At 36.7% G+C, this 19,024-nt stretch overlaps 1 protein-coding gene across 7 annotated transcripts in view; it reads right to left on the bottom strand.

Moving 5' to 3' along the window:
• LOC108634619 (lysine-specific demethylase 6A-like) overlaps positions 1–19,024 on the bottom strand; it is a 182,388-nt gene that overhangs the window by 22,326 nt on the left and 141,038 nt on the right. For all 7 annotated transcript variants that reach the window (XM_018044664.1, XM_018044665.1, XM_018044667.1 and 4 more), the window contains 5 exons: positions 12,658–12,722; positions 12,508–12,582; positions 11,614–11,762; positions 7,178–7,292; positions 5,600–5,787 (listed from right to left, as the gene is read on the bottom strand). In XM_018044664.1, coding sequence (XP_017900153.1) covers positions 5,600–5,787; positions 7,178–7,292; positions 11,614–11,762; positions 12,508–12,582; positions 12,658–12,722 — 592 coding nt within the window. The remainder of the gene's footprint in view (positions 1–5,599; positions 5,788–7,177; positions 7,293–11,613; positions 11,763–12,507; positions 12,583–12,657; positions 12,723–19,024) is intronic.

Below are 19,024 nucleotides of genomic sequence, written 5' to 3'. Positions count from 1 at the left end.
TTACTCCAGGTGTTTCATGACTTCCTACTTTTGCATTCCAGTCTCCTATAATAAAAAGTACACCTTTTTTGGGTGTTAGTTCTCAAAGGTCTTGTAGGTCTTCTCAGAACCATTCAACTTCAGCATCTTCAGCGTTACTGGTTGGGGCATAGACTTGGATTACTGTGAGATTGAATCGTTTGCCTTGGAGACGAATAGAGATCATTCTGTCGTTTTTGAGATTGCATCCAAGTACTGCATTTCGGACTCTTCTGTTGATCATGATGGCTACTCCATTTCTTCTGAAGGATCCCCAACCCATATAATGGTCATGTGAGTTAAATGCTTTGCAGCCCCATGAACTGCCACATGCCACGCTTCTGTGTCACTATGTCCCAGAGTTTGCTCAGATTCATGTCCACCAAGTTGTTGATGGTCTATTACCATTTCATCCTCCATCACCCCATTCTCCTCCTGCCCTCAGTCTTTCCCAGCATCAAGATCTTTTCCAAGAGTCAGCTGTTTATATCAGGTGATCAAAGCACTGGAGCTTCAGTTTCAGCATCAGTTCTTCCCATGAATATTCAGGATTGATTTACTTTAGCACTGAGTGGTCTGACCTCCTTGCAGTCAAAAGGATTCTCAAGATTCTTCTCCAGCATCACAATTTGAAAGCATTAATTCTTTGGTGTTCAGCCTTCTTTATGATCCAGTTCTCATATTTGGACACTACTAGAAAAACCATACTTTTGACGATAAAAACCTTTGTTGGCAAAGTGATGTCTCTGCTTTTTAATATGCTGTTTGTATCTGTGATAGCTTTTACTCCAAGTAGTAAGCCTTTTTTAATTTTGTGGCTGGGCTCACTGTCCACAGTGATTCTGGAGCCCAAGAAAATAAAATCTGCCGATGATTCCAATTTTTCCTAATCTATTTGCCATGAAGTGATGCAACAGTACAGCATGATTTTAGTTTTTGGAATGCTGAGTTTTAAGTCAGTTTTTTCACTCTTTTTTCTCACCCTCATCAAGAGGCTCTTTAGTTCCTCTTCTTTCTGCCATCAGGGTGGTGTCATCTTCCTATCTGAGGTCAATGATATTTCTGCCACAATCTTGATTCTAGCTTGTGAGTCAATCAACTTCTCATTTCACAAGATGTATTCTGCAAAGAAGTTAAATAAGCAGGGAAACAATACACAGCCTTGACATACTCCTTTCCAAATTATGAACCATTCTGTTGTTCCACGTCTGGTTCCAATTCTTGCTTCTGATGTTAAAAGCAGGTGTCTCAGGAGACAGGTAAGGTGGTATAGTATTTCCATCTCTTTAAGAATTTTGCAGTTTCTTCAGTGTCAGACTTTATTTTTCTGGGCTCCATAATCACTTTCGATGGTGACTGCAGCCATGAAATTAAAAGATGCTTGCTCCTTGGAAGAAAAGTTATGACCAACCTATACAGCATATTAAAAAGCAGAGACATTACGTTGCCAACAAAGGTCCATCTAATCAAAGCTATGGTTTTTCCAGCAGTCATGTATGAATGTGAGAGTTGGACTATAAAGAAAGCTGAGTGCCGAAGAATTGATGCTTTCGACCTGTGGTACTGAAGAAAACTCTAAAGAGTCCCTTGGACTGCAAGGAGATCCAACCAGTCCATCCTAAAGGAGATCAGTCCTGGGTGTTCATTGGAAGGACTGATGTTGAAGCTGAAACTCCAATACTTTGGCCATCTGATGCAAAGAGCTGACTCATTTGAAAAGACCCTGATGCTGGGAAAGATTGAAGGCAGGAGAAGAAGGAGATGACAGAGGATGAGGTGGTTGGATGGCATCACCGACTCAATGGACATGAGTTTGAGTAAACTCCAGGAGTTGGTGAGGGACAGGGAGGCCTGGCGTGCTGTGGTCCATGGGGTAGCGAAGAGTCAGACATGACTGAATGACTGAACTGAACTAAAGTATGAGTTAAAATAACATCAGAAAATAATAGACAATATTAAACAGGTATTAGTTTTGTATTTTTAAGTTATTTTCAAAATATTTCCATACCCATTTAATATGATCTAATGCTTTGGGAAATACTTAGAAATGTAGTGCATGCTAATTAAATGTAAAAATTATGATAGTTGAAAAAAAAAAAAAAAAGAATTTTGCAGTTTCTTGTGATCTATACTGTGAAAGGCTTTATATGTCAAAGTAAAGGTTTTTCTGGAATTCCCTTGTTTCTCTGTAGCCCAAGAGATGTCTGCAATTTGATCTCTGTGGTTCCTCTTCTAAATCCAGCTTGTATATCTGGAAGTTTTCAGTTCACAAACTCTTAAAGCCAAACTAGAAGTATTTTGAGTATTACCTTGATAGGATATGAAATACACGAAAATGTAAAGGAGTCTGAACATTCTTTGGCACTGCTTTTCTTAGGGACTGGAATGAAAACTGACCCTTTCCAGTCCTGTCGCCATTGCTGAGTTCTCCAAATTTGCTGGCACATTCATGGCAGTAGTTTAACAGCATCATCTTCTAGGATTAGAAATAGCTCAGCTGGAATTCCATCACCTCCACTATCTTTGTGGAAAGTCTTCCTAAGTCCCACTTGAGTTCAGAATCCAGGATGTCCAGCTCTAGGTGACTGACCACAACATGTGGCTATCAGGATCATTAAGACTTTTTTTGTACAGTTCTTCTGTGTATTCTTGCCACCTCTTCTTAAATCTCTTTTGCTTCTGTTAGGTCCATACCATTTCTGTCCTTTTCTTGTGCCCATCATTATATGAAATGCTCCCTTGGTATCTCTAATATTTTTGAAGAGATCACCAGTCTGTCCCATTCTATTGTTTTCCTCTATTTTTTTCTTTCTGCCTTGTTTACTTAAGAAGGCTTTCTTATCTCTTCTTGCTGTCCTCTGGAACTGTGTATTCAGATAAGTATATCTTTCCCTTTAGCCTTTCACTTTTCTTTTCTTAGCTATATGGAAGGTGCTCTCAGACAACCATTTTGCCTTCTAGTATTACTTTTTCTTAGGATGGTTTTGATCACTGCTTCCTGTACAATGTTACAAACCTCTATCCATATTTCTTTAGGTGCTCTATCAGACTAAAAATCCCTTGAATCTATCTATAACTTCCACTGTGTAATAATAAGGGATTTAATTTAGGTCATATCTGAATGGTCTAGTGGTTTTCCCTACTTTCTTTAAGTTAAGGGTTAATTTTGCTTTACAAAGCTCATAATCTCAGTTACAGTCAGCTCCAGGTCCTGTTGCTGCTGTTGTATAGTGTGTCTCCATCTTTGGCTGCAAAGAATATAATCAATCTGATTTTGGTATTGACTATCTGGAGATGTTCACGTGTAGAGTCATCCCTTGTGTTGTTGGAAGTGGGTTTTTGCTATGACCTGTACATGCTCTTGACAAAAACTCTGTTAGCCTTTGCCTTGCTTCATTTTGTATTCCATGGTCAGGTATCTCGGACATCTTTTTTGGTGTTAGTTCTAGATCAGTTAGTTCTCCATAGAACTGTTTGACTTCAGCTTCTTCAGCACTGGTAATTGAGCCAAAGACTTGGGTTACTGTGATGCTGAATGGTTTCCCTTGGAAACAAAACAGATCATTCTGTTGTTTTTGAGATTACATCCAAATAATGCATTGTTGACTATGCGACCTACTCCATTTCTTCCATGGGATTCTTATTCCAAAATAGTAGATGTAATGGTCATCTGAATTAAATTTGCCCATTCTCATTCCTTTTATTTCACTGATTCCTAAGAGTTCACTCCTGTTCACTCTTGCTATCTTCTGCTTGTTCACATCCAATTTATCTAGATTCATGGAACTAACATTCTAAGAATTATGTGTTTATTTGTGGAAATATGAATAAATTACAAACATGAATTCATATGAAATATCCTATGCAATATTTTTTTTTTACATCATCAGACTTTACTTTCCCCACCAGACACATCCACAACTGCAAGCTGTTTTCACTTTGGCTAAGCCTCTTCATTTCTTCTAGAGCCTTTTCTCTATATTAAGTTGGGTATGTGGGGGCTCATCTTCGGGTATCATATGTTTTTTACTTTTCATACTATTCATTTGGTTCTCAAGGCAAGAATGGGAAAGTGGTTTGGCACTCCCTTCTCCAGTGGACTATGACTTGTCAGAACTCTTCACCATGTGCCTGGTATCACTAAGTCACTTCAGTTGTGTACGACTTCGTGCGACCCCACAGATGGCAGCCCACCACGCTCCCCCATGCCTGGGATTCTCCAAGCAAGAACACTGGAGTGCGGTGCCATTTCCTTTTCCAATGCATGAAAGTGAAAAGTGAAAGTGAAGTTGCTCAGTCGTGTCTGACTCTTGGCAACCCCATGGACTGCAGCCTACCTGCGTCCATGTCCATGAGATTTGCCAGGCAAGAGTACTGGAGTGGGGTGCCACTGCCTTCTCCAGTGCCTGGTATTAGGCTTGTCTTTTTTAAAATCTCTGAAGCCCTCACTTTTTTGGACTAGAAGAATTACTCATTTTCCAGATTAAAAGAATGAGCATCTAATAGTTCAAAACACTTATCCAAAGTCACAAAATTAACAAAGATAAACAAGCTAGGATTCATTTAGATCTTTCTGGTCCCAAATGCCAGACTTTTTCATCCTGCATATATTAAACAGAGTTTGACAAAACATCTCATGTGGTATATTAGAAAAAATTAAAAGTCTAAAAAATAATTATTCTGTTATGTTTTCCCCAAGTTTTCTTTTATAAAAACAATATTCAATATGCTCTAAAATACCAAAAGTATATAGTCTGTATCTACAAAAGCACATGTTTCTTATTTGCTAAAATTTACTCTTCTATATACCTGTCTTAGCTAGAATTCACTCTCTGTATACTAACAACTTTACTTGGGGGGGGCTCCAAAATCACTGCAGATGGTGACTGCAGCCATGAAATTAAAAGACGCTTACTCCTTGGAAGAAAAGCTATGACCAACCTACATAGCATATTCAAAAGCAGAGACATTACTTTGGTGACTAAGGTCCATTTAGTCAAGGCTGTTGTTTTTCCCGTGGTCATGTATGGCTGTGAGAGTTGGACTGTGAAGAAGGCTGAATGCTGAAGAATTGAAGAACTGATGCAACTGTGGTGTTGGAATGGACTCTTGAGAGTCCCTTGGACTGCAAGGAGACCCAACCAGTCTATTCTGAAGGAGTTCAGCCCTGGGATTTCTTTGGAAGGAATGATGCTGAAGCTGAAGTGCCAGTACTTTGGCCACCTCATGCGAAGAGTTGACTCACTGGAAAAGACTCTGATGCTGGGAGAGATTGGGGGCAGGAAGAGAAGGGTACAGCAAAGGATGAGATGGCTGGATGGCATCACTGACTTGATGGACGTGAGTCTGAGTGAACTCTGGGAGTTGGTGATGGACAGGGAGGCCTGGCGTGCTGCGATTCATGGGGTCTCAAAGAGTCGGACACGACTGAGTGACTGAACTGAACTGATACTAACAACTGTATTTCTCCTACGACAAATTTTCTGAACTTTTAGTGAGTTATTTGCCAACTCATCATTAGAGAGAATTTTTAAAATGTACTACTTATTACTTATTACTGTTACTGTATTATTTACAATACCTGTAAGTGGGCCAACATTCCAAGCAATATTGTTGCACCAGCCAACAGCCTGAACCCAGTGCACAGTGCCTGCATTTATCCAGACCAAATCTCCAGGTCTTTGAATAAACCTATATACAGGAACATTTGCTTCATAAAGATCTTCAAGATTGGGCCACCAAGAACTCATCAAAAAATTCAAATTATTTCTGAAAAAAATGAATAATGTTACTGGACAAAGGTTTTTTTAAATGTCTCATCAAAGATGAAAAGATACTTCTAACAGATTAAAAAATGCTCTCACTTTATATAGTTTAATAAAACTTAATAGTACTGTCAGAACTTCAGAACAGGACTGTAGAATAGAAGAAGCAATTGAAGAAAAGTAACAACAGAAGAGAATAGGTACACTTACTTAATTATTTAGGTACCAAATGTCTAAAGTTACTTTTTAAAAGTACAAATGTTAAATTTTCAAATTAGACTGAAAATAAATTAGTTTTTTAGTTTAATGTAGATTTTACTTAGATATAATTCATGTACAGTAAAATCCAGCTATTAATGAGTGTTGACAAACAGGTAAGAACCGTTACAGTCAGGTACTCTGGGGCCCGACGGTCTCAGGGGCAACTGTTCAAGTCTTGTCAAGCACAATATAAACGTTAGTACTATTTCACCCAGTATTACCAATATGTAACTAGAAAAATTTCCATTAAAATAAAAAAAGGATGCCAAAGATGGCACACAGATCAAACATGTTTTTCAAAAATTCAAAACAGCAGTGATTTTAAGATAACATGTTATCTGCAACCATAAAGTAAACTATTGAAATTATAAACATCAGAAGCAGTATCCTCCTGCAAAACAAAACTATAGAAGCTGAGAAGACACAAAAATAAATCATTCTAGTTTGTTATTTTTTTATTACTCTGCAGTTTAAACTTTGGGGATAGCACTTGTATTTTCCAAGTACATTTGACCTAAGATATCTGAAACAGAAGAAAATTGAACCCTAAAAATAGTTGTGTGTTAGTTGCCCAGTCATGTCTGACTTTTTGCAACCCTATAGACTATGTCCTGCCAGGTTCCTCTGTCCATGGAATTCTCCAGGCAAGAGTACTGGAGTGGGTTGCCATTTCCTTCTCCATAAAAAACAACAACAACAACAGTTCTTCCTAAAACTAATCACTGCAATGTATGTGTAAAAATTACCACATGATATAACTTAAAGAAATAAATTATATTAAAAAAATTCATTATAATAAAAGTAAACCTTATACATAAGACACAAAAACCTGATCAAACATGACCAGTAATTGAGAGAATTTTGGAGTACATTTTTTTCTAACCACTGACATACTTTTTAGTAATAAACTATGAGTAAATATCCTCTAAAATGTTACAGAATTTAGTATATGAAATTTGTGTATCAATTTAAAAATAATCATACATGACACATATGAGAATTACATTCAAGTCTTAATCATGCATGTTATTATTACCGTATCATTACCAACTCTGAAACAACAGCAGGTAATTGCCCTTTATAATAAGTTTTCTCATAATTATTTTCAAAGAAAATTTAGTCTAGAAACCTACTTTTCACAGAAGTCATTCAGAACACCCCAGTAACCTTCAGGAACAACAAACCATTCACAATCACCTGGACCAATATTTATGTTAACAGAACAGAAGTTGTTATTTTCTTGGTGACCTAAAATGTAAAAGGAAAAAAATCATGATGACACTATAAATGCAATGAACAGTGTGTACATGTAGCAGTGTGTACCTGTCCATCCTAAACTCAATGAAAGAAATGTGCCGTTAAATTACAGCTCTGTTTTGAGGACTGGGTGAAAAATAAATCCTTACAGATTAATGAATGCCATTTGAATAAGTAATAAATATTAGCTATTATCGGTGTTACTACTTTCTTATCTGTAAACTATCTCAACTCACAAAGAGTACCAAAAATTAACAAACGAGGACACAGACAACAAACTTGTGGTTGCTGAAAGGAAGGGTAAAGGGAAGGAACAGTCAGGGAGTTGGGATTTACATGTACACACTGCTTAATTTAAAATGGATAACCAACAAGGACCTGCTGTACAGCACAGGGATCTCTGCTCAATACTCTGTAATGATCTTATGGTTACCAGGGGGGAAGGATGGGGAAGGGATAGTTAGGGAGTTTGGGATGGACATGGACACACTGATGTATACATGGAGAACCAACAAGGACCTGCTGTACAGCAAAGGAAGGGAACTCTGTTCAATACTGTGTAATAATCTTATGGTTCCCACGGGGAAGGATGTGGGAAGGGACAGTCAGGGAGCTTGGGATGGACATGGACATACTGCTGTATTTAACATGGAGAACTAACAAGGACGTGCTGTCCAGTACAGGGAACTCTGCTCAATACTCTGTAAATAACTTTATGGTTCCCAGGGGAAAGGATGGGGGAAGGGATAGTCAGGGAGTTTTGGATTTACATGTACACACTGCTCTATTTAAAATGGAGAACCAACAAGGACCTACTGTATAGCACAGGGAACTCTGCTCAATACTCTGTAATAACCTTACGGTTCCCAGGGGGAAGGATGGGGGAAGGGATAGTTAGGGAGTTCGAGATGGACATGTACACAGTGCTAGATAATTAACAAGGGACTGCTGTAAAGCAAAGGAAGGGAACTCTGCTCAATCCTCTCTAACAACCTTATGGTTACCATGGGGGGAATGGAGGAGAAGGGATAGTCAGGGAGTTTGGGATAGACAGGTACATAATACAAGTACACACCGCAGTATTTAACCTGGAGAACCAACAAGGACCTACTGTACAGCACAGGGAATTCTGCTCAATGTGGCAGCCAAGAAAGGAGGGGATTTGGGGGAAAAATGGATACATGCGTATGTATGGGTGAGTACTTTGTTGTCCATCTTAAACACTGTTAATCAGCTATATACTTCAGTACAACATAAAAAGTTAAAAGAAAGAAATGAATGAATGAGACATGATTTTCAAAATGTAACGGGTGAGTTAGCAACCTATAAGCCCTATAAACCTTCCAATTTGATATTGATACATACTGTAAATGCTTATACCTTTTCCACCACAGATAGACATGATAATCTCTTACAATACAGCCTCAGAATATGGCCTCTAAATTTTTAAAAACACATTTAAAAGCTCACGTCAGTAGGTAAAGTATGTTATAGAAAGTATCATTTATTCTATGTAAGAACAGACAAAATGTTTACCAACTAAAAAACACTTAGAACAATTTTTCTGTGAATTACAGGAGCTGACTAAAACATGACACATTTTCTCTAAGGATCTCCTTTTGAGTTCCACAGGAAACTGTTGTTGTAATGACAAACAAATGAAACATCCCAAGACTTCTAGGCATAAATGAAAAAGAGTAATATACTAAATCTGGCTTCAGCATCTAGATTTTAAATTAAAAAAAAAAAAAAAGATTTTTCATTTTCTGTGATTCACTTCACTTTCACATATTTTTATAAAATATTCTAAATCAAATGAAATAATTTTCAAATACAAATAAATCTTAATGGATCTAGTCTAATATCACATACATTAAAAATCTTGAAAAGTAACGTTCTTGCCCAGTATTAAGATGTTATTAATGACTAAGAAGGCCAATTCATTAAATACTTTTTCAACTATTGAAATTATACATATTTCTTTCCACTTGACCCAAATACTGACAAAACAGTACTATCTATCTAAATTTCCAATAATCCTGGTAATAAACATTCCTAACAACTGGGTTTAATTCCTGGTAATACATCAATATCCCTGAGGAGCTTTTAAATAATGATACCTCATCCTCAAAATGATTCATTATTTCTTTCGAAAGCTTTTCAGCAGATTTCAGTTACCAAAGTTGCCAACTCAAACTCATGAAATAAGCAACAAATATTCTTTTAAAAATTAGCTGGTTATTCAACAGTGAGAATGTACTGAAGAAGATATCAGAAAAACAAAGTGACCTGTAGGCTGTACATATCACCATATAGCTGAGCTGGTTTTCTCTCATACCATCTGACTTCGCTGTCCATAGACTGGAACTTAAAATTATTAAGCACTTCAGCTGTCACCTATGACATAAGCTATGTTAACGCAAAGAGAATGATTTTATATTTGTATTGAATGAAACTTTACGATCAAATACCCGTTCTTGTGATTAAAATTCTTAGGACTCAGATATGGTACCGATCTATGCTCTATCCATATATGTTTTCAGTTACTAAATGAAGGTCCTGGAAGAAGTATCAGTAATCAGCTTTAAAAAGTAAATAATTGTGGAGGCAACATCAATAATCAGTTACAAAACAAAATAATTTCAAGCATTTCTTCCTGCCCCATAACAAGTCAACAAAGAAGTTAATGTCCAATACGAAGTGACTGAAGGTTTTGCCTCTACAAGTGGTCTTCACAGGATTAACTGTTAGGTGAGAATATTTTCAAAGTTCCAAATATATTAAATTAAGTTCTCTTGAATTGGAATCTGCTAATATATATTACAACTAATGGCAGGGAAAATATGTCTGGGAGAAAAGCATAGTAGGACAAATTGACAAAGTCTGTGAAAATGTTAAAGTACATAATGACTGAGGTTTTTCTTTGTATTATTCACTGACAAATTCCTTGTGAAAAATTTTTATCTCCTACTCTGAAAGACTTAGTGAATATATAATCTGTGAATTTATGACAGAAATAGAAGCTGACAATCCTGATATTCCCTATGGCTTTGCAGTACTGATACTCTAATTTATCAAGACTAACAATTTTTGAATGAGGCCAAACAACAGCCACTGTTATAATATCAAGGTATTCATATACTCCTATGGTATTAAAAATTAAATCAAATGCTACCTGTACATTTCTTTAAACATTTGCAGCATATATTTCATAAGTTCAAACAGTAATTGTAGTACAATTTTCAAACACTAAAGCAAGTGCAGAGAACATTTTTATACTGTAAAAGGCTTCTAGTATCTGATCTTCAACTGAAAAAACTGCATTTGAAATGCAACTAAGTGCAGAGAAAATGTAAAAGTAAAAAAACAAACAAACAAACAAACAGAAACAAACCCTAAGACAATTCTGTAAATGCCTTCCAACCAACTAAATAAGCTAAATAAAGGAAATACATAGACTGATAAAAGAGTGTCTGGCAGTATCTAGTTGGGAAAAAAAAAAAAACCACAACAGAAAAAGATGAAGCATAGACTTTTTCTATAGAACAGCTTTAATAGATGTACATTTGTAGCTATCCTGACAAAAGGGAATACTGACTTGGAATCCTAGTAAGGTAAAATGTCATTTCCCCTGTTCAGAATGTTTGCATTTTGTCAATTATTTGTCTCAGTGTTTTTCAACTATTAAGTATTTTGACTTTCATCAATGAAGACACAAGGAAATCAATTTTTTCCTGTTTTTACATATGTCTCTTCATAATATCCTCAATTTAATCTCTCAGCTAACAAAACATGAATTACTCAACTGTTTAGCTTTGAAAGTCACCTGACTTCTGTATTAGTTTCTGTATTGTACTTTTAAGAAATATAATGAGATAGTTTTAAAAATATAGTGCATCATATATTTTAAGTATTTTCAGTGAAGTTTTATACCATATAGGACACATATTAGTTCATTATTAGTAAGAACTGTAACTGTGATTAAAAAAAAAACACAGAAAACTGACAGTTTATAGTCAATGGGGTCAAGACAAAGACTTTCACTGCCTGAGTTAACACCCCTGTGCTAGGCTAAAATTTTTCTTATTTTTCTGATGTTTACATATAAAATGTATAAAAGTCATACTGACAGAACAAATTGATACTCTCATCTTTAATTATAAGAATATTTACAGTAGTTCTGCCTACTAGAAAGAATTTTTAAATCCTACTGACTTCATTAGTTACAAATGGGAAACACTACAGGTACATCTACCACATTTGATCAACTCTTTTTTCAACTATACAAAATCAATTATTTCATAAAAATAACCTGGTGTTCGACTCCCTGGAACTTTCATGTATAACTGAACTGTATTCATGCCCAGGATGGTATGACCAAGATGGCTTAGAAGATTTCCTGCTGATACAACACGCACAAAAGCAGGAAGTTTAGTCAGTTCAAGTAGCTGCAACTTCCACCTAAAATAAAATAATAAGTTGAAATTATAATATTTTTACAAACATTAATGAGAACTAACCCCAAAATCTTGCAGTCCAAATAGAAAACAGTTAAATCTGTAAGTTTTAAAAGTTTAAGGTCAAAAGAACTAGTCTTTAACTTCTATTTCAAAGAAGTCCTAAAACAAACAGATAACTTAAAATTTTATGGGACTTCCCTGGTTCCAGCAGTTAAGAATTCACCTGCAAATGCAGGGGAGACAGGTTAAATCCTGGTCGGGAAAGTAGGGTTCCACATGCTGCAGAGCAATTGAGCTGGTGAGCCACAACTGCTGAGCCCACGTGCTGCAACTACTGAAGCCTGTGCTCCTAGAGCCTGTGCTCTGCAATAAAAGAGGCCACCACAGTGAGAAGCCCGCAAACCACAACTAGAGAGTAAACCCTGATTGAGTTAATTATAGAAAGCCCATGTGCTGCAAGCAAGACCCAGCATAGTCTAATGATAATAAATAAATGAAATATTTAAAAAACTAAAAAAAGTGTGATAATCTTGTATTTTCATTTGCACATCTGTAAAACTTTTGATACTGTTAACAAAAATACCATTTCAATATCTAATAAAAAATAATTTCTGAATGCTAGCAAAAACTTATTTGTCAAAACACAAAAACAGGATACCTATGGGGTTATAAAACATATAAAAGCAGGCAACTTTCAGTTCTATATTTCTGTTTGCACTTCATGGTAATAGAACAGGAGGTCTTACTTTTTGTCATCAGAGAGGTCAATGTTCGTTCCAAATTTTATAGTTTTAAAAGGTCCTTTCCTTCTCCTTCCACTACTAAAAAAGAAAACAACAAAAGTAAATTCATGACTTTTGGACAGGAACATTGAATGCATATTAAAATTTGCTTACTTATCTGAAGAAGTGGATTCATTATCTGAATATTCTCTATGTTGCATTCTTTTCTCATTTTCCTCCTAAAAATTAAGCAAAAACATTCATGTTTTAGTATCCTGCTACAGACTATACTTCCCATTACACAACTGAATAAAATAATTTTATCTACATGAATGCTACTGATTATGATTTCCTATATGATTATATTTCCTATAGGCACATTGCACCAAAAGACCAGAGTTCGTTTTTCCTATATGAACTCTTAAGTAAGAATGAAATGTGTATATTCTTCTACTTGACACAAATTAAGGTGGTAATAAAAGAAAATAAGAGCAAAGTTCTACAGTCTTGCTATCAACGTTACTTATAAATGTCAATCAAGCTAAAGTACACATTTTAAATTGGCAGGAGTGTATGTGCCTACAAAGACAACAGTTAGATTTTCTATAAAATTTTTTATCCTAACCCTGCCTATATGGAGTATAGTAATACAACTAAGAGAACATACAGTTCTTAATAATCTAAACTTCTGACAAAATACATTCTATATAAATAAAACACTGAGCACTAGGAAGGAAATTAAATCTAAATAAAAATGTGTTACTCTCCTGAAAAATATCGCAAAATAATTCAATGAAGAAATGGTACTGAAACTAGAAACCCATATTGAAAAGAATAAATGTTAGACACCAACCATTTACTAAAGAGGAAAATTAACTCAAGAGGGATCTGATGACCTAATGTAAGACATATAACTATGAAACTCTTACAACAAAAGAAAGAGTAAGTCTGCATGACCACAAGGCAAACCTAGCTTAGCTATGACACCAAAAGTAAAGCAGTTAAAATTTTCACCCAAACTAAATCTTCCATGCTTCAAAGGACATCATCAAGAAAAAGTGAAAACAGAACTTACAGAATAGGGAAAATATGTGCAAATTAAATACTTTACTAATGATTCTGTAAAACATGTAAGAGATCTCGAAGTAGCCACTTCATTTTTAAAAACAATTAAGCAGTCTCATGTTAATAAAAGAAACCAGGTCAAACTGCTGTGTCCAAAAGTTTTTTTTTTTTTTTTTTGAAAAAGCAGTGAAAAATAGAAACTAAAATTAATGGGACCAGAAAACTATGGATACTCTCCTGGGAAAGAAAAACCATGGACAATATCACACACACAAAAAATCCCTTTCTGAAATATACCAGAGGATTCTTTTCTTTACAGCAAAATCTGCATTCAGAAGAAGCTCTTTAATCAGGCTAATTTTCTGGAATTTTTATTGGCCTATATGTCCAGAGAGGCTTCCATGGTGGCTCAGTGGTAAAGAATCTGCCACCCAGTGCAGGAGACATGGGTATGATTTGTGGGCCAGGAAGATTCCCTGGAGAAGGAAATGGTAACCCACTCCAGTATTCTTTCCTGGGACAGAGGAGCCTCGTGGGCTATCGTTTGTGGGGTTTCAAGAGTCGGACATCACTGAGCAATTAGACAACAAAAATATCTCCAGAGAAGAGAATACCAAACTCCAGCCCACTCTACACATTCAATTCTACTGAAACAATGGGGGAAAAAAAAACAAACATGAAGCACTAATGAAGTTCACAGTGGAGAGGCACATGCTTCACAAGGACTAAGACCGAATCATAAGATAACGAAATACCCCCTTCCTTAATAATTTTACCAATACATGACTAAAAGCCTACTTACAGCAGTTCCTTTTATCCAGCACATCAAGGTATGTGAAAAGTCAGATGCACAGCTTAAACCCCATACCAAGAACCAAGAACAGTCTCTGACATAACATAAATGATGGAACTCTAAGAAAAAAGGTTTTATAGTTTAGTATGTAAAGAATACTGGGATGGAGGGAGCAGAAGCTGGAATCAAGATTGCCGGGAGAAATATCAATAATCCCAGATATGCATATGACACCACCCTTAAGACAGAAAATGAGGAAGAACTAAAGGGCCTCTTGATGAAAGTGAAAGAGGAGAGTGAAAAGTTGGCTTAAAGCTCAACATTCAGAAAACTAAGATCACGGCATCCGCTCCCATCACTTCAGGGGAAACAGATGGGGAAACAGTCGAAACAGTGTTAGACTTCATTTTTGGAGGCCCCAAAATCACTGTGGATGGTGATTGCAGCCGTGAAATTAAAAGATGCTTACTCCTTGGAAGGAAAGTTATCACCAACCAAGACAGCATATTACAAAACAGACACATTACTTTGCCAAAAAAGGTACGTCTAGTTAAGGCTATGGTTTTTCCAGTGGTCATGTATGGATGTGAGAGTTGGGCTGTGAAGAAAGCTGAGTGCCGAAGAATTGATGCTTTTGAACTGTAGTGTTGGAGAAGACTCTTGAGAGTTCCCTGGACTTCAGGGAGATCCAACCAGTCCTAAAGGAGATCAGTCCTGGGTGTTCATTTGAAGGACTGATATTGAAGCTGAAACTCCAATACTTTGGCCATCTGATGCGGAGAGAGGACTCACTTGAAAAGACCCTGAAACTGGGAAAGATTGAGGACAGAGGAGAAGGGGATGACAGAGGATGAGATGGTTGGATGGCATCACTGACTCAACGGACATGGGTGCGGGTGGATTCTAGGAGTTCGTGATGGACATGGAGGCCTGGTGTGCTGTGGTTCATGGGGTCACAAAGAGTAGGACACGACTGAGCGACTGAACTGAACTGATGCAAAGAATTCTAAAAAGAAGTAATTTGACACGGGGGTATTTGAAAAGAAATTCCTAAATCTGAAAAAGAGGGGAAAACAGACCAAAAAAAGTTCACAGAAAACCAAACAAGAATAAGCAAGAATTGAAGCGCAAGTTTAAAGGATGTATCAAACCAGCAATGTGGAAAGAGAAGAAATAAATGAACCAAGAGGAAATTCCCCGGCAGTCCAATGTTTAGAACTCAGCACTCTCACTGCTGGGGCCCAGGATTCAATTCCTGATCAGGTCACAAAAGATCCCTAATTCCTCGTAGTATGCAAAAAGAAATAAAATGTTAAACCAATAAACAAACTAGAAATAAGTAAATAGCCCCTACCAATGAAACAGAGGTATCAAAACACGAAGATAGAGGTTCTGAATAAAATCAAGAAGGATAAATGTGCAACCCTAAAGTCAGGCATATAATACTTTAGTACAGAAAATCAAAGATAAGGGAAAATATGGAATGGAGCCACAGAAAATAAAAATATCTCATTTATACTCATCTAAACATAACAATCACATCTTCTTCAAAATGCAAGCAAGACGACAGTGAAGTGGAAATAAAAATAAAATCACACCAGAATTTTATACCCTCAGACATTTTTCAAGGATAAAAGAGAAATAAAGATTTTTCTAATGGACAAAAATTTAGAGAAACTTACTCGAAAAAAACTGTGTTGGTTTGGAAAAAAATTTATTTTTCTAAAGAATAAAAGTAATACAGGTCAGAATTTCTAATATATAAAATAAAAGCATCGAAATAAAAGAACAAGTGAAAAAAAGTTTCTTAATCCTCTTTTTTGTAATTGGGATATAAATAGCATAACATTAAACCATATTTGTGTGTGTGTCTTTATTTGCTAAATTGTGTCCAATACTTTGTGACTCCATGGATTGTAACCTACCAGACTACTCTGTCCAAGGAATTCTCCAGGCAAGAATATGGGAGTGGAGTGCCATTCCCCTCTCCAGGCAATTTTTGCCTTCTTGCATTTGTTTCCTTTTAGGATTATTTTGGTTACTTTCTCCTCTTCAACAACATCAATCTCCATGCATAATTCTTCAGGCACTCAGTCTAGCGGACTAATAATCTCTTGACTCTATTTGTCACTTCTGCTAAATAATCATACGGTATTTATTTAGGTAATACGTGAATGGTCTAGTGATTTTCCCCACTTTGTTAAATTTAAACCTGAATTTTGCAATAAGCAGCTTGGATGAGAGCCACAGTCAGCTGCAGGTCTTCTCTTTGCTGACTATAGAGCTTCTCCATTCTTGGCTGCAAAGAATATAATCAATTTGAATTCATTACTGACCATGTGTAGAACCACCTCTAAGGTTGTTTCCAGATGGTGTTTGCTATGACTTGTATTCTCTTGAAAAAACTTGGTTAGGCTTTGCCCAGCTTCATTTTGTACTTTTGCCCCCTGCCCAGTTTGTATTCCAAGGCCAAATTTGCTATTACTCAAGGTATTTGAATTCCTACATTTGCACTGCAATTTTCTAAGATGAAAAAGACATTTTTTGGGGGGGTGTTAGTTCTAGAAGGTTTCCCAGTTCTTCACTGAACCATTCAAATTCAGCTTCTTCAGAATCAGTGGTTGAGGCACAGACTTGGATGACTGTTATACTGAATTGCCTTGGAAATTAACTGAGATCATTCTGTCATTTTTGAGACTGCACCAATGTAATATATTCTGGAGTGCTTTGTTGACTATGATGGCTACTCTAATTCTTCGATGGGATTCTTGCCCATAGTAGTATATTTAATGGTCATCTAAATTCCATTCACCCATTCCCATTCATTTTAGTTCACTGATTCCTAAGACATAGATGTTCACTCTTGCCTTACCCTGCCTGACCATGTCCCATTTACCTGAATTCACAGACCCAACATTTCAGGTTCGTGTGCAGTATTGTTCTTTACAGCAATGGATGTTACTTTCACCACAAGACACATCCATACCTCAGCATCATTTCCGCTTTAGCCAAGTCTCTTCATTGTTATGGAGTTATTTCTCCACTCTTCTCCAGTAGCATATCATATCAGACACCTACAGACCTGGGGGGATTCATCCTCTAGTGTCATATATTTTTGCCTTTTCATGGGGTAAAAATTTGCCTGTTTATGGGGTCCTCTAAGCAAAAACACTCAAGCAGCTTGCCATTTCCTCGTCCAGTGGACCTAGTTTTGTCAGAACTCACCTCAGTGACCCATCCATCTTGGGTGGTCCTCCACGTCATGGTTCATAGTTTTATTGAGTTACACAAGGTTGTGATCCATAACTTGGTTAGCTTTCTGTGACTGTGGTTTTCGTTCTGGAGTCCATGGAACTGCACTTCTTGCTTCTTCTGTCTGCCCTCTGATGGATGAGTAAAGAGGCTTGTGCATGCTTCCTAACAGAACAGACAGGCTGTGGGGAAAACTAGGTCTTGCTCTGGTGGGCAGGGTGATGTTCAGTAAATTTGTAGTCAAATTTTCTGCTAATAGGTAGGGATGTGCTTCCTCCCTGCTGATTTGGCCTGAGGCAGCCCAGTGCTCTAAGTCTACAGTCCCTATGGTAGGGCTCTATGGTAAAGCTAATGGTGACCTCCTCTAAGACGACTTATACCAACATGCTGCGCTTCCCAAGACTGCTGCCACCAGTGCCCCTGACCCTGAGGCAGGCCACTTTCAACCAGCACCTCCACTGGAGACCCATAGGGAGGTCTGTCTCAGTCTCTTGTGGGGTCACTGGCAGGTCTGGCTCAGTCTCTTGTGTGGTCAACTGCTCTTTTCCTCTGGGTCCTGATGGTTACAAGGTTTTGTTTGTGCCTTTCAGGACTCTTATGTCAAAAACTGCATGCTTCTCTGAAATTCACACAGAATGTTCAGTAAGACCACATTCCAGGTGACTACGCACACCTTTGCAATTCAAAAGTAAAGACATAATACATCCTACTAGATAACAATGGAAATAAATTAGAAATCAGTTAAACAAAGATAGAAAATCCAAAAACACACTGATACTATACAATATATTGTCGAAAATACCCTCAAAACACCTAATAATTATTTTGAACTGAGTTATAATGAAAATAGAAATGTTAGTAAATTTGGAGATGCACCCAAACCAGTTACTGGCAGGAAATTCAGCGCAAGTAATATACATAATAGAAAAAGAAAAGATCTGAAATCAATCATCTAAGTTTCTACTCTACAAGAAAAGTAAATGGAAAACAAGAGTAAATAAATCCAATAGAAGGGACTAAGAAAAGAAATATGAAGAATAATTAAAGTCAGGAAAACTGAAAATACAAAGTCAAAAGAGAAAAATCAATGAAACCAAAACTTGGCCCTTTGAAAAGACCAATAAAATTGATAAAACTAGGCTGGAAAATAAATATACAAGACAGTTCAGTTCAGGTCAGTCGCTCAGTCATATCCAACTCTTTGCAACCCTATGGACTAGAGTAAACCAGGCTTCCCTGACCATCACCAACTTTTGGAGCTTGCTCGAACTCATGTCCATTGAGTCAGTGCTGCCATCCAAGAGACAGAAATTACTAATAATATAAATAAAATATGGATCATTATTACAAATCCCATGGTCATTAAAGGATAATAAAAGAATGCTATGAATCACTCTACCCACAAATATGATAACCTAGATAAAATGAACC

This window comes from Capra hircus, unplaced genomic scaffold, assembly GCF_001704415.2.
Source record: "Capra hircus breed San Clemente unplaced genomic scaffold, ASM170441v1, whole genome shotgun sequence".
NCBI classification, from domain to species: Eukaryota; Metazoa; Chordata; class Mammalia; order Artiodactyla; family Bovidae; genus Capra; species Capra hircus.
This window is presented reverse-complemented; position numbering and strand designations above follow the sequence as displayed.